Source organism: Tursiops truncatus, chromosome 6, assembly GCF_011762595.2.
Source record: "Tursiops truncatus isolate mTurTru1 chromosome 6, mTurTru1.mat.Y, whole genome shotgun sequence".
Classification (NCBI taxonomy): domain Eukaryota; kingdom Metazoa; phylum Chordata; class Mammalia; order Artiodactyla; family Delphinidae; genus Tursiops; species Tursiops truncatus.
In genome coordinates, this window is record NC_047039.1 from 71957756 (window position 1) to 71972635 (window position 14880).

At 41.3% G+C, this 14880-nt stretch overlaps 1 protein-coding gene across 1 annotated transcript in view; it reads left to right on the plus strand.

Annotated features, from left to right (window-relative positions):
* Positions 1-14880, plus strand: part of PCSK5 (proprotein convertase subtilisin/kexin type 5) — a 445837-nt gene that overhangs the window by 357257 nt on the left and 73700 nt on the right. The window contains 3 exon segments of the mRNA XM_033858183.2: positions 265-401; positions 6900-7106; positions 7445-7513. Coding sequence (XP_033714074.1) covers positions 265-401; positions 6900-7106; positions 7445-7513 — 413 coding nt within the window.

Consider the following 14880-nt stretch of genomic DNA (forward strand, 5'->3'; position numbering starts at 1 on the left):
CTGGTTAATTTGTTTGAAACCAGAATCAAGATTACATCCCCAACCAGTTCCTGGCATGCCTGCTGTTGGGTCCAAATCTCTGGCCAAGGATGAGTACATGACCAATATTCCCCATGTTCTAAGATGATCAGTCCCAGGCATCACCCTTGTTTCTCGAACAATGAAACCAAGAGTGTGCAGCGAAACACAAACACCACATGTTCTATACTTAACACCATTCCATAAAGTCACTCTTACAAACTCTAAAAGTCTGGTTTCTTCTAGGATTTTTGATGATGGTCGCTGCGTTTTGAACTGTCCCTCGGGCAAATTTGAATTTAAGAACCAATGCCATCCATGCCACTCCACCTGCCAAGAATGCCAAGGAGATGAGCCCTCCAACTGCACCTCCTGTGGAGTAGGTGAGGGAGTCTGGTTGCTTGCCTCTTCTTCCTGCTACAGACCTGCTCACCCACTGGACATTATTTGGTTTGACTAAAAAGCTTCATCTCTGGGGACAAGGGGGTGAGATTAGACAGCTGTCTGTTCATTAAAGAGTATGTACAACCTTGAAGTTTCTGCTTGTTGTCAGGACACAAGTTCAAATTGTTGGAGACACAGACCCGCTGCCCCTGAGGAGATGAGAGAGAAACTAAGAGATGTCTTTCCAGAGAAGAGGAAAGAAAGGGCATGCAAACACGATGACAGACATGAGCTAGACAAAACTAAGACTCATTGAGGTGAAAGTGAAAAGCTAGGAAATTAAGGCAGACATATTTGGTCTTTAAGAGAAATAGCGTAATAGAGGTTGGGTCAGGGTCTCCTCAGCCCTGAGCTATGCCATTTAGAAGTTGTCAGAGCCCTGTGGGAACAGAGTAATCTTTTCCAAACACAAATATGACCTTTTCCGTCCCAGCCTTAGCAATGCTAAAGTTTCTGCTGTCATTAAATTATACTCCATGATCTCTCAAGTCCTCTGTAGTTTGACCCTTGACTCCTCTCCAGTCTCCCTACATATGTTGCCCCCCACTTTGACTTCATGGGGGACTAATTCATATCTTATTTGACCTACAGAACACTTTAAAATTTGAGCCAAATTGGAAACTTTCAAATAAAAACCTGGGTTTTTGGTTTCTCTTGAAAACTTGGAAGATCTGGCAACACTGCTCCATATGGCCCCCAAATGGTTGACTGGAGACCATCGGGGCTGCTCTCCAATTCATCACAGTCCCCACCCCTCCCAGCTGTCTCACTAATCTTGAGGCTCTCAGTTACCACCATCATGACATTTACACGGTTTTTCTAATAGGAGAGAATTATTTAGCTTCGTTCTTGCTTGTAATAAAACCAAGAAAAATGAAGAATAAATGAAGAGCATCGTGCATTTGCAGAAAAATGAGAGATAACACATTTCTTTGTAAAAATTAAAATGATTTCTTTGTGTTTCGTATATAAACAAAGTATATCTGTCAAATTTTACCTGTAGCCTGCTTATTCTGTTCCCTTTCTCATCTGTAAGATGGTGATCATGGCTGCCTTCTTCTAGGATTATTATGAAAATGAAATGAGATAAAATAATAAAGCACTTAGAATGGGGTGGGGTGCATATGAAGTACTCAATAAATATTAGCAATTCTTATTATTATCACTACTATTACTACTGTTACTGTTTGTACCTGCTTGCTCCTGCGAGCATTTCAGTCTCTCTAGCTGTTCAGACTTCCCTTGAGATGTTCCGCAGCCACTGTCTACCTGATCTCCTTCTATTCATCCTTTAGGCCTCCATTTCAATGTCATTTCCTCAGTGAAGGCTGCCCTAACCTTCTTGTCTAGGCTAAGCCCCCTTCATGTGAGCACCCTTGGAGCCCAGCACTTCCCACTCACAGGCCTCCTCACCCTTGCTATCTACCTTGTCCATCAGACTCTGTGCCCTGTAAGAGCAGTCAATGGTTTCTACCTGTTTTCTGCCGTATTTCAAGCACGGCACAGAATCTGGCATATAGAAGGCACACAGTAAATAGATGGATGAATGTATGGTTCAGTAGAAACAATATCGATCAGAAAACCTGGATTCTAGTCTCGGCTTTGTCACTAATAAACTAGAAGACACTAACCCAATCACTTCACCTCTTTAAGTCTCTCCATGTTTGTAAAAAGGAGGAGAATGGACAAGATGGCATCTAAATTCCCTTTCACACTTAAAACACACTAAATCTTCATATATATACACAGCTAAGGAGTAGCTTAAATGCTAAACAAGTATCTAAAACGTTCTAAGCAACCTATGGTTACTTGGACCAATCCACACATAAAATGCCCTGACATTTCTTCTGTGTTTTCTATTTCAAAGTCTGCGTTTAACCTGTTCTCTTAACAAAATGTATTGTGGTGCCAAGGGGGAGAGGAGGTAGGGGAGGGAAGGACTGGGAGTTTGGGATTAGCAGACGCAAATTATTATATGGGACGGATGAACAACAGTGTCCTACTACGTAGCCCAGGGAACCATATTCAATATCCTGTGATGAACCATAATGGAAAAGAATATGAAATACACATATATATATGTATAGCTGAGCTACTTCTCTGTATAGCAGAAAAAAAGCACAGCTATTTTTTTTACATTTGTTAATATTACCACTGATCTCATCAGAAAAGTCTGAGGATTGGGGAGCTGTCAAGCTCACAAGCACATGCGATAAACACAACATTTAAATCAACTATACATCAATAATTTTTAAAAATGTATTGTGCCCCTCCCACGTATAAGTTACCCTACATAGGTACCATGGAAAATGCAGTAAATAATAGCATGATACTCACTTTCAAGGAGTTTTACGATCTAACAGAGGGGTGTGTCCTCATGTATTATAAAACAGGAAGATATTAGATAGAGACAGAATGAATGGTAGCAACCCTACTACAGGTCACTACTTTCAGCGGTAGCGAGAACAGGAGGCTTCCTGAAGAGGGAAATGTTGAGCGGGTTCTGATTAGCAGGGTTTTATTAGTGCAGCTAATCCATGAGGCAGTGCTGCAGAAGACAGATGATGGAACGGATGCAGTTCTATATCAATAAGCTTTATTCAAAGGCTGAAATTCCTCTGGCTAGGGAGTCCCACCTCCACACATAAGCCTGTCCCATCTCTTTGTAGAAATTTCACCCCTTGCTTAATTGTAACTTTGTTAATGTTGGGTCTGAATCCTTTTGGAAAGGCAGATCTGCAGCTCTATTAGTGAAAATCCACTCTAAACTCTCTTCCAGGTTTATCCTCTACCAAACTGAGCCCGAAGCTAACTTCTACCAATCATACAACAGCTTCAGTAAGCAAAGTGTTGGAGTAAACTTCATAAAGTTTATTTTCAGAGTCCCTCAGCCTTTCTTTCATCCTTTCCAGCAATCCTGTTCCCTTCCTGCCTTTCAACCCTCAACCTTCCTCTCCTCCGGCAGATATCCAATGCCTTCACGTTGGTCCACCTTCTCTTCTAACAAAATCGGTCGCCCAGAAATACTCTGGAAGCAGTTAATTACTCCTCAGTATAAATGAAAGCCAATCTGAACCTCTTTTGGAGTTCCTTGATTTTTAACTCTTGTCTCCTATTACCTCATGAACGGCTTTGTCCCATAACAAAAATATCAGCACTTCTACTACAAGAACCGGCCTCTCCCCCCCTATCATTACATGAACTTAAGTTCTGAGACTCTGGGCAAGTAGCCAAAAATTTACGCATGATATTCGAGTCACTGAGGTGTCCAAATAGTCATCCAAAGCTAAGTGAGCTGCCATGCTATCAAGCTAGTAGAAAGATCAAATCTCGGCATAATCCTGAACCAATCACGTGGGGAAAGCTGGCCATTGTTAAGGCACCTAAGTGACTTCCTTTTGCACGGTCAGTGTATTTTAAACAACAAGACCCTTTACATCTCTGTCCTTTAAACCCAAATTATAATACCCAGAGGGGTCCAAATAGCAAAGCCATATCTGAACAATAAAAATGGAATTGGAGGGACTTCCCTGGTAGTGCAGTGGGTAAGACTCCACACTCCCAATGCAGGGGGCCTGGGTTTGAGCCCTGCCCAGGGAACTAGATTCCACATGCATCTGCAACTAAGAGTTCGCATGCCACAACTAAGGAGGCACCGTGCCGCAACTAAGGAGCCGGCAAGCTGCAACTAAGATCTGGTGCAACCAAATAAATAAATAAATAATAAAATGGAACTGGAGAACATTTCCTCTAATATCTGAACCCATCATCATTCATTTTTAAGATAGTTGATCCAGGGACTTCCCTGGTGGCGCAGGGGTTAAGAATCCGCCTGCCAATGCGGGGGATACTGGTTCGATCACAGGTCTGGGAAGATCCCACATGCCATGGAGCAACTAAGCCCATGTGCCACAACTACTGAGCCTGTGCTCTAGAGCCCGTGAGCCACAACTACTGAAGCCTGCATGCCACAACTACTGAAGCCCGCACATCTAGAGCCCATGCTCTGCAACAAGAGAAGCCACCACAATGAGAAGCCTGCGCACCGCAACGAAGAGTAGCCCCCACTCGTCGCAACTAGAGAAAGCCTGCACGCAGCAGCGAAGACCCAACGCAGCCAAAAATAAATAATTTTTTCTTTTTTTTTTTTTGTGGTATGCGGGCCTCTCACTGTTGTGGCCTCTCCCGTTGCGGAGCACAGGCTCCAGACGCTCAGGCTCAGCGGCCATGGCTCACGGGCCCAGCCACTCCGCGGCATGTGGGATCCTCCTGGACCGGGTCATGAACCTGTGTCCCCTGCACCGGCAGGCGGACTCTCAACCACTGCGCCACCAGGGAAGTCCAAAAATAAATAAATTTAAATAAATAAATTTTTTAAAAAAGATTGTTGATCCAGTTAGATATGTTGGAAAAATAGGAATATTGACAAATACGAATTCACTCACTCATTCATTCAGTCGTTCAACAAATATATATTTAGAACTCACCATATGCCAAGCTTCCCTTAAGCCTCTGGATCTTGATTTGACATCATGTGAAGGTGTAGGGAATGTATAGCAACAGCTGGATGGAGGAGAGCTTTTCACTGCTCTCCCTAACATATTCCTACCTACATGTGAGAAGGTTGGCACTTTGTAAAACAGAATCTTTTCTCAATGAGTCATGGTAGAAATGAGAAGAACAAAACTTGGAAAGTTGACCTTTTTGTGGTCTTCTGAGATTCGAGGTCCCACCAGATTGGGGTTTTGTGCTCCACAACCTTGATCTATAGCTGTAGAATCACCAAACGCACATTACATCCTCCCAAACGCTCTCCTTCCCTTAGAGGATAATGTTCTTCCAGGTCTGACTTGGAGACTGCAAACACTTTTTTCTACCACCTCTTTGGACACTTTCTTTATTTTCTTTGTCCCATGGGAACCAGCAGACTTCTGGCATGAAATCACCATCAGAAAAAAGGGAGCTTCAGAGTCCATAATCCAAGGGTGTGATTTTTAAATTGTATTTGAAATAGGGCTTTAATCACATAAGAACATTAGGTTAAAACCTTTGAAAGTGCCTAGTTTACAGGTAAAAAACTGTCGAATGTGAGCAATTTCATGTGGTTCAATCTAATATTCAATATTATACTGACTTTCAGATTTTGCACTTGTAACATGGGGTTAGTGCTATCTTTACAAATTCAGCAGCCTTGAAATTTAAAAAAGAGATTTATTTATTACTTTTTATTTATTTTTGGCTGCATTGGGTCTAAGTTGTGGCACACAGGCTCTTCGTTGTGGTGCACGGGCTTCTCTCTAGTTGTGGCCTGCAGGTTTTCTCTTCTTTAGTTGTGGCATGAGGGCTCCAGGGTGTGTGGGCTCTGTAGTTGTGGCGCATGGGTTTCAGGGTGGATGGGCTCTGTAGTTTGCAGCACGCAGGCTCTCTAGTTGAGGCATGCAAGCTCAGTAGTTGTGGCACGTGGGCTTAGTTGCCCCGCGGCATGTGGGATCTTAGTTCCCTGACCAGGGATCGAACCCATGTCCCCTGCATTGGAAGGCAGACTCTTTACCACTGGACTACCAGGGAAGTCCCAACAGCCTTGCATCTTGAAGGTCAATGGTTCTGGGTCTTCGTGTGGTAGATCACATTATGAGTGAATTCTAGGCCCAGTTATTTTAGGTAATGCAGATATTTTCAGAGCCAGGGGCATGTGGGAGACCTGATTCAGAGAAGATGGATGCCCTGGGCACACTTAGCACAAGCAAAAACTCCAGGGGGTGGGAGGTAGGAGGCCTCTAGGTGCATCTGCATTAATCTTATGTGTTTAAGTGTATGATTAGAACCGATTAGAATCCTTTTGCATTGATTATGATAGCTTGGAATTGATTAGAATTTTCCATTCCCTCCAGGGGCAACATTGGGTCTTCTGCAGGAGCAGATTCCCACAGTCTCATACTGGGAGTACTGCTGATTCTTTCCTTGTAGAGTCCAATGTTGACAGCCGCTCAGAACTTCCAGGAATTCATATAAAGGAGTCAAAGAGGCATGTTTGGTTGAGTGCTTCAACAGACTATCAACACAGGATTGGTAGCTGTGCAAAAAGTCAGTCCCTATACAGTTAACACAAGTGTGTGATTTTGATAACAGAATTCAAAATCATTCTAAAAGATTGCACTATCATAGAAATGCATCTATCATCAAGCATTTGTTTATTCTCATGGGATCTCTATAGTCCCCAACTCTGTGAGCTCCTACAGACACCAAAAGGAGCCCAAGGAAGTCTTTTCAACTACAAGTTCAAAGATACTGCATTTTCTATTCAACCATTTTTATCTTTCTGGTCTATTGGGAGCAAAAGCAGTTGGTCATATCTTTTTAATAAAATGACTTCAGTTATATTACCTTCATGGTTAATTTTGTACATTTTCCTTCTTTTAATTTTGCTATCTGTTTAGATAAGCACGGCCAAGAGCGGTTCCTGTACTGGGGAGAGTGCCGGGAGAACTGCCCCACAGGCCACTACCCTGACGAGGGCCACACCTGCCGGCCTTGCCCGGACAACTGTGAGCTTTGCCACAGCTCACACGCCTGCACACGATGTGGGCGTGGCTACTTCCTGGTGCCCTCCAACCGCACCTGCCAGAAGTTAGAGTGTGGACAAGGTAAGGCTGCTTCATCACTTATATACCCAACTATGTTCCCAGAAACTGAACTTACTTCTTTAATAAATAAAACCTACCAACTTGATTTCAAAACTAGTTGCATGGCATACAGTCCAACTTTGTGCTGTTTGTACCCAATCAAACTAATCTTATCTATTAAATTAATAGAAGGAGATAAAATGTGGGTGACACATATATCCTCAATCATGGTTGTGGGTTTCATAATTGCTCTATGATTTGCTTGAAAATAAGCTACACGCCAACATATTTTTATAGCAAATAATGGGTCTCCATTCAGTGAAAATGAAATTGTGCTTTTTACTCCTCTTATTGTATAGGTGAAGTCCAAGACCCAGACTACGAAGAATGCATGCCTTGTGAAGAAGGGTGTCTGGGATGCAGTTTAGGTACGTCATCTCCCTTTTTCCTTAGAGTTGAAATAACTGTGTCCTTCTTCACACATCCGCATCCTGTCATTCCTTCAACAGGGACTCTTGTCATTGTTGTCATCATCACCGTCACCATCAGTATCCATTAAGTAGGCTCACTTCCACGTAAACAGGGTCACAGTGAGAGATGCTCCCTTTTGAGGCAATGGATAGGTCACTAGTCTTCGCGAAACTCAAGTTTAGGAAAGGACAGGTATCTTTTCCTCTGGTTGTTAGCTAGTTGGCAGGTGATACCTACAGCAACCACAGTTCAGGGTGCCTGGAACTCGGCCTCTGCTTAGCCTCTCAAGGTGACAATTTTGAAATGAGTGATGGTGGGAGAGAAATAAACTCAAGCAAAGAAATACATAATTACTCTAACTCACTCCATATATGAAACACAAAAGCTTTTCAGAAGTTTGGGAATTTTCCTTTGCAAAAATGGTTCTACTGCTTGGAGCCCAAGACAATCTTTTGAGAGGAAAGCAACATGGAGTCAGTAGAGTTTAAAATCCCCATCATACAATGAAAAGCACTTGCCAGTCTTCCATATAATTCTCTAGTTCAAATTATTGCCTTCTCCTTTCTCCCCATGCACGCCTGGTTCTCCTGCGGAACAGGGTGTATCACACAGCACCATTGGATTGGATGCAAAATGAAAAATCGGGAGGCCACCAAACTCCAAGAGTGTATCTTAATGTAAATTTAGGCAAGATATTGACATAATTGGCACTTGGTCTTACGGATCTTTGAAAGGAAACCCAACCTAAATTAAAGATGGATGAGATAATCTCTCTTCATAGAGTTTCCATGAAACCCTGTGACTGGCTGACTCATGCTTCTAAAACTTCAATGTGCACACACATCACTAGGGGGATTTGTTAAAATGCAGATTCTGATTCAGGGGTCTAGAGTGGGGCCTAAGAATTTGCACTTCTAACAAGTTGCCAGTGAAGCCCATGCTTCATAAAGCACTCATGAAGTTGCAGGGGGTTAGACTGTGCCAGGATTAAGTAGACTTTTCATTGGCCTTACCTAATAGATTCCCTTAATTCTTAACTATTATACATGAGTTATAATTTATCTGATGACCATCACCGTCTGTCTGCCTTCAATGGAAAGACATATTATCTATAATATATGTAACTACAAAACAGAGTTTTGAGGAACTGGAATACAATTCCCCCATTACCTTCCACTATACAATGGAGCATATATTATTGGAAAATAAAATATAATAATAACTCCCACTTAAGAAGGGGGTAGCACTTAGAGTCAGAGATTTAAGGATAAAATACTAATTTTCTGGGAAACAAAAATAGATCTAAACTAAGTAATAAAAGTATTAAAATCTAAAAGATGAGTAAATCCCAGCGTTTCTTGTGAAGAGATGGGACGTAGCCTTTCTTACAGGGAGCAATGATAAATGTTTTTGACTACCTTGATTTCACTTTTTTGTCCATTTTGGACCATATTTGCCCATTGGTTTGCCCATTTTCCCTGCTAAATTCTGTGGTCTCTTTTTATACCTCTGCTGTCGTGTGTTATGTGTCCATGCTAACATCTTTATGCATCATGGAGGGGTGTGTGTGTGTGTGTGTGTGTGTGTGTGTGTGTGTGTGTCTGTCTATAAAATCTCAAACGTATGATTTTGGCTCTCAGGTTTAAAGAGGTGGATGAATGTGTGTGGATCAGTGAGAATCTTGGCATGGGGGTGGGAACAGTAACAACCATGATCTGTATTGTACCCACCCTTCTCTTAGCTGATTCAGTTAAAGATGAGACTGAGATGTCTCTCCTGGATGATGGATTCCATAGCAGACCCCAGCAATCTGGGGACTCAAAATCCAAAAGAATCAGTTTTCAAAAAAAGAGATAAATTAGAAAGTTTGATTCACTTTACAAAGTGCTATTAAAATACTTCATTCCCTCCTTTAAGAGACTTCAGTTGTCTACTATGTGCAGAGTGCTGGCCTGGGCAGTGGGAATTCAAAGGTGATATGACTGTGATTCTGCTGTGAGGCCCTCTCTGGCTGCCATAAGTGACACACCTGGAACCAAATCTTTTACAAGTCAAGCTGCCAGACTAGAGAGATGTACACAGTGTAGTAGGATTGCAGGAGAGGGTGACATAGAACATTCTGCTAATTTCTAATTTGAAATTGGAAAATTTCTCTTAATTTATTAACTCTCTATATGTTGAACCTTATTTATTTTTGTATTGTCTTAGCTGAAATCAATTATCATCTTATCTCTGAAGCTTTTGTTCATCTTTCCAATAGAATTAACTCTTTTTGCTTGTTTCCCCTGGTTTGTAGGCCAATGATAATACTTTTTACTGCTGATTTGTGTAATATTTGGTGTGTACACATCTTTCTGCCTAGAGAGTAAACTACTTCAGAACAAACTCTGTGACATATACACTGCTCCCACAAGAACTAGCAGCATGTCTAGGGTATAATAAAAGCACAATAAATGTGTAAACGTTTGTTGAATTGAATTTGAGCGTTGCCCAAATTCAAAGCAGAGATGCATGGCTCAGGACACACATGGATTTAGATACGTTTTCTCTAGTCAGACTGTGTCTATGGGCCTTTTATCAGGCTGAAAACAAACGGATAGCATTTTACATAATATCATTTTATTCTAAGAGGATTTGATGCCAAATTCTTTGTCTTTGTAACCAATATCTTAAATGGAAATTTCAACTAAGATAAATCTAAGTGTTCTAAATTACATTTCTTCATTAATTGAGAGGATAAGCAAATAGAATCATTTTGACACTTGACACTTGACTATAACCTAAGATTTGGGGCCCATACCTACATCAGCATTGACTTAATGACTGATTTTAATCAAATTGCATAAGATCTCTTTACTTCCTTACCATATCGATAAAATAGAGATTAATGTGCCTTTATCTTGGCTCAGAAATGGGTGATGAAAACTGATTAATATTTGCGTACTTACTAAAACAGCAATAGTCCCTACTCTTGGGGGAAAATATACACAAATTTGAAAAATTTTACGTTACTGAAAGAAAAAAAACCAAGCATATTCACAATGTTATTCATTGTGGCATTATTTGTGGTGTAAACTATTCTAAACAACCTAAATGCCTTCTTGTGGAAGAAACTCATTGAATCAACTGAAGGACACATACATAATGGAGTACTATGCAGCCATAAAAGAGCAAGGTCTGTATGAACTGACGGTGGTTTTACGATACACTGTTAAGTAGAAGGCAAGGCGCCAAAAGATGTACATAGTATGCTACCTTTTTGGTAAGAATAGATGGTGAAATAAAACATATGCGTATATGTGTGTGTATATATGTGTATATATATATATTATACACACACACATATATACATTTTTTACTTATTTTTAAATAAGAAACACAGAAAAGATACATCAGAAACTAATGAAAATGCTTACCTACAGAGAAAAGTGTAAAAGGAATGGGAGTGAGCCTTTTCTAGGTATACCTTTTTACATAGTTTTGATTTGAACCATGTAGGTGGGTTACATATTCACAACATATGACACAGTAATTAGTGTGAATGGGCTCCCACCAGCTAATCTGGGACAATTTGAGCATCAACCAAAAAAAAGATGATAAAGATTACAATTCAATTAATAAAAATAATCTATGCATCAAGAATGATATTTAGGGGGCTTCCCTGGTGGCACAGTGGTTGAGAGTCTGCCTGCCAATGCAGGAGACACGGGTTCGAGCCCTTGTCTGGAAAGATCCCACACGCTGCGGAGCAACTAGGCCCGTGAGCCACAATTACTGAGCCTGCACGTCTGGAGCCTGTGCTCCGCAACAGGAGAGGCCGCGATAGTGAGAGGCCCGCGCAACACGATGAAGAGTGGCTCCCACTTGCCACAACTAGAGAAAGCCCACGCACAGAAACGAAGACTCAACACAGCAAAAATAAATAAACTCCTACCCCCAACATCTTCTTAAAAAAAAAAAGAATGATATTTAAAGAAGAGAGGAAGGAAGCGATGGGAAAATAGAAAAAGGGAGAAAGCTCTTTACAGTAAGATTTCACCTGCTATATATCCAAGGGAATAATTAGAGTATCTTCATTTTACATCCCCTAGTGTATTGATTCGAGGGAGAACTATGAGTGGATGCTACAATCTTTAGGTGGAGAATTGTTCGGGAACACAATAATCACACAGACTCAAAGGACTTCCATAATTACTAGTTAACTACAATGGAGGGATTTGCTGATACCAACTTAACCAAGTTATTACACTTAACATTACCATCATTAGTTCCATACAACATAACATCATGTGTTTCCTGATGTGATATATTAACAATATCACCTAGGAACCTCGACGAAAGTGTCTAGACCAATGACTTTCAACTGGAGGTGACTGTGACGCCAGGGAACCTTTGTCAATGTTTTGAGATATTTTTGATTGTCATGGCTGGGGAGTTTAGGGATGAAATGTCATGCTGTCCACAACTTATTTTCAAATGGTTCAGAGGAATAAAAGGATTGAGGTAAAGCATATAAAGTTGTTCACTGTGCTATTTCAGGCTTTCTGTAGATTTGAAAAAAAAACTTTTTAAATTGGAGAGAAAAAAGCACTTCATGCTGGGTCAGCTGAGAGGGCCTAGAAGCAACACGCCAGTAGCAATAACCACACCTAGTGCCCAGATCTAGATTCTTAACACCATCCTCCAATAAAAGATACCAAGGCTTCTTGGAAAATTGGCTGATTCTAGGACTGGGGCAGGAAATAGACCAGATGAGCTGTAGCATTGTGTAGTGACAGAAAGCAAGAGAGCACTCAAAGGAAAAAACCCCACAATGATGGGGGTACAGCAAAGGGACATAGGAGACAACTGAAAGAGCTCCCAATAGCCAAAACAGGAACAATTTGAGCAATAATATAAATAAAATAGTATTAGCTTATAACCCAAAGTATAAAATAAGAATCTATGAGTTCATAAGATAAAAATAAATAAATGGTTGAGTAAGTAAGTAAATGGGGCAGAGGAGACAAATCTTCAGGGCAAAACATTGCAAATAACTTATCTATTCCCTCCAGGAAGTGAGCATAGCTCCCTACTCCTCAAGTGTAGGTTGCACGTAGTGACTTCCTTCCAAGAGGACAGTATGAAAGGGAGGAAGGGGAAGAGCCTCACAGTGGAGAAACCTGATAAGCACTAACTCATCCAAGTGATCAAGGTCAATGTCAGCAGTGCTATATCAGATTTTTTTAAATAAATTTATTTATTTTATTTATTTATTTTTGGCTGTGTTGGGTCTTCGTTGCTTCAAGGGGGCTTTCTCTAGTTGTGGCGGGTGGGAGCTACTCTTCATTGTGATGCATGGGCTTCTCTTGCTGCGGAGCACAGGTTCTAGGCATGTGGGCTTCAGTAGTTGTGGCACATATGTTCCATAGTTGTGGCTTGCGGGCTCTAGAGCGCAGGCTTCAGTAGTTGTGGCACATGGGCTTAGTTGCTCCATGGCATGTGGGATCTTCCCGGACCATGGCTTGAACCCGTGTCCCCTGCATTGGCAGGCGGATTCTTAACCACTGCGCTACAGGGAAGCCTGCTATATCAGATTAATGGGCAGGTACCCTTGATGTAAAAGGAGCAGAATGGCATTTTGCCTCTGCAGTCTTCCACCCCAAAACCCATAACCCCAATCTGATCATGAAAAAAACATCGTCAGGAAAACATTTCAATAGAGGGCTATTTCATAAAATACCTGATTAGTACTCCTCAACACTGTTAAGGCTGTCAAAAAAGTAAAGTCTGAGAAACTGTCATAGTCAAGGGGAACCTAAGGAAACCTGACTGCTAAATGTAGTATGGTAACCTAGGTGGGATCCTGGGTCAGAAAAAAAGACAAAAGGTAAAAACTAGGGAAATCTGAGTACATTATGGAGTTCAGTTAATAATAATCTCATCATCATTGTCATCAAGGGCATGAGGGAACTATTTGGGGTGTTGGAAGTGTCCTGTATCTTGATTGTCAGGGGTGATTACATGACTGCATGTTTATTTGTCAAAATTCATAGAACTGTACACCTAAAAAGGGCAAATGTTACACTATGAAAATTATATTTCAATAAGTCTGATTTCAAAAGTAAAGTATAGGGCTTCCCTGGTGGCGCAGTGGTTGAGAGTCCACCTGTCGATGCAGGGGACATGGGTCTGGGAAGATCCCACATGCCACGGAGTGGCAGGGCCCGTGAGCCATGGCCGCTGAGCCTGCGCGTCCGGAGCCTGTGCTCTGCAACGGGAGAGGCCACAGCAGTGAGAGGCCTGCGTACCGCAAAAAAAAAGTAAAGTATAACGTTATCAGTGCCCCTCTTTCCTATCTCTACATAGTAAAACCTTAACAGTAACCTACTTGCCAGCATTTATTGCACACTTACTCATGTTCTATATGTGTATTACCTCACTTAACTCTAAGAAGTAAATGTAATTATGGTTCTCATTTTTCGGATGAAGAAATTAAGCTCAAAACAGTTACGCAACTTACATAAGATAACAGGGCTGGCAGCCATTAGGGCTTGGACTTGATTCTAGTAGCTCAAGATCAAAATCTATGTGTTGCACAACCCTTCTATCCATACCACCTAGCGTTCTTCCCTTCTGATTCTACAGGAAAGATTATTATGCTTTATGGAATAATAAAAAGATAAAAGAAAAATTTATATCTGCCGCTTTCCTCAGTTCTACACACAATAGCTATTATACTCTGTTTAGCTACCACTGTAAGCCCAGATGCCATAACTAAATGTACCGAACAGTGAAAGTAATAGTCATGCAAATTGACTTGGGATCACAGCTCACCTGAAACCGTCAGCCTTTAGGACCTGCATCTGGAATGTTCTGAGATGGAGCAGAGCAGATAGGAGAATCCTTGCAGCAGAAGGACTAAGGGAAGGGGGGCTCATTTTCATTTAGCCCTGGATTCCTCTCTGCCACTTTACCTGCCTTCAGTTTCATTCACTTTCACAGAAACTCTTTTGCTTTCTGGAAAGTGGGTTCCATCATAAGGGTATGATTGACAAGAGACACCCCTCTCTTCTCCTTGTGAATATGAAGTGAGCTCTCTCCACCCTGACCCATGTTAGATTCAAGCTTCAGATCCAGGAATTAGAGAACCAACCTCACTTCCTTCTGCTACTCTATTTTCTATTAAGGAGTGACACCTTGATCATAGAGGAAACAATATCAAGACATGTGAGACATGAATTTCATGGTTTAGTTTTCCAATGGAGCAGACATACAGGGTTTTTCAAATGAAATATGGTAGTCACAGATCACTACTTTACTTTTATCTAGATCTTCCTTTGGA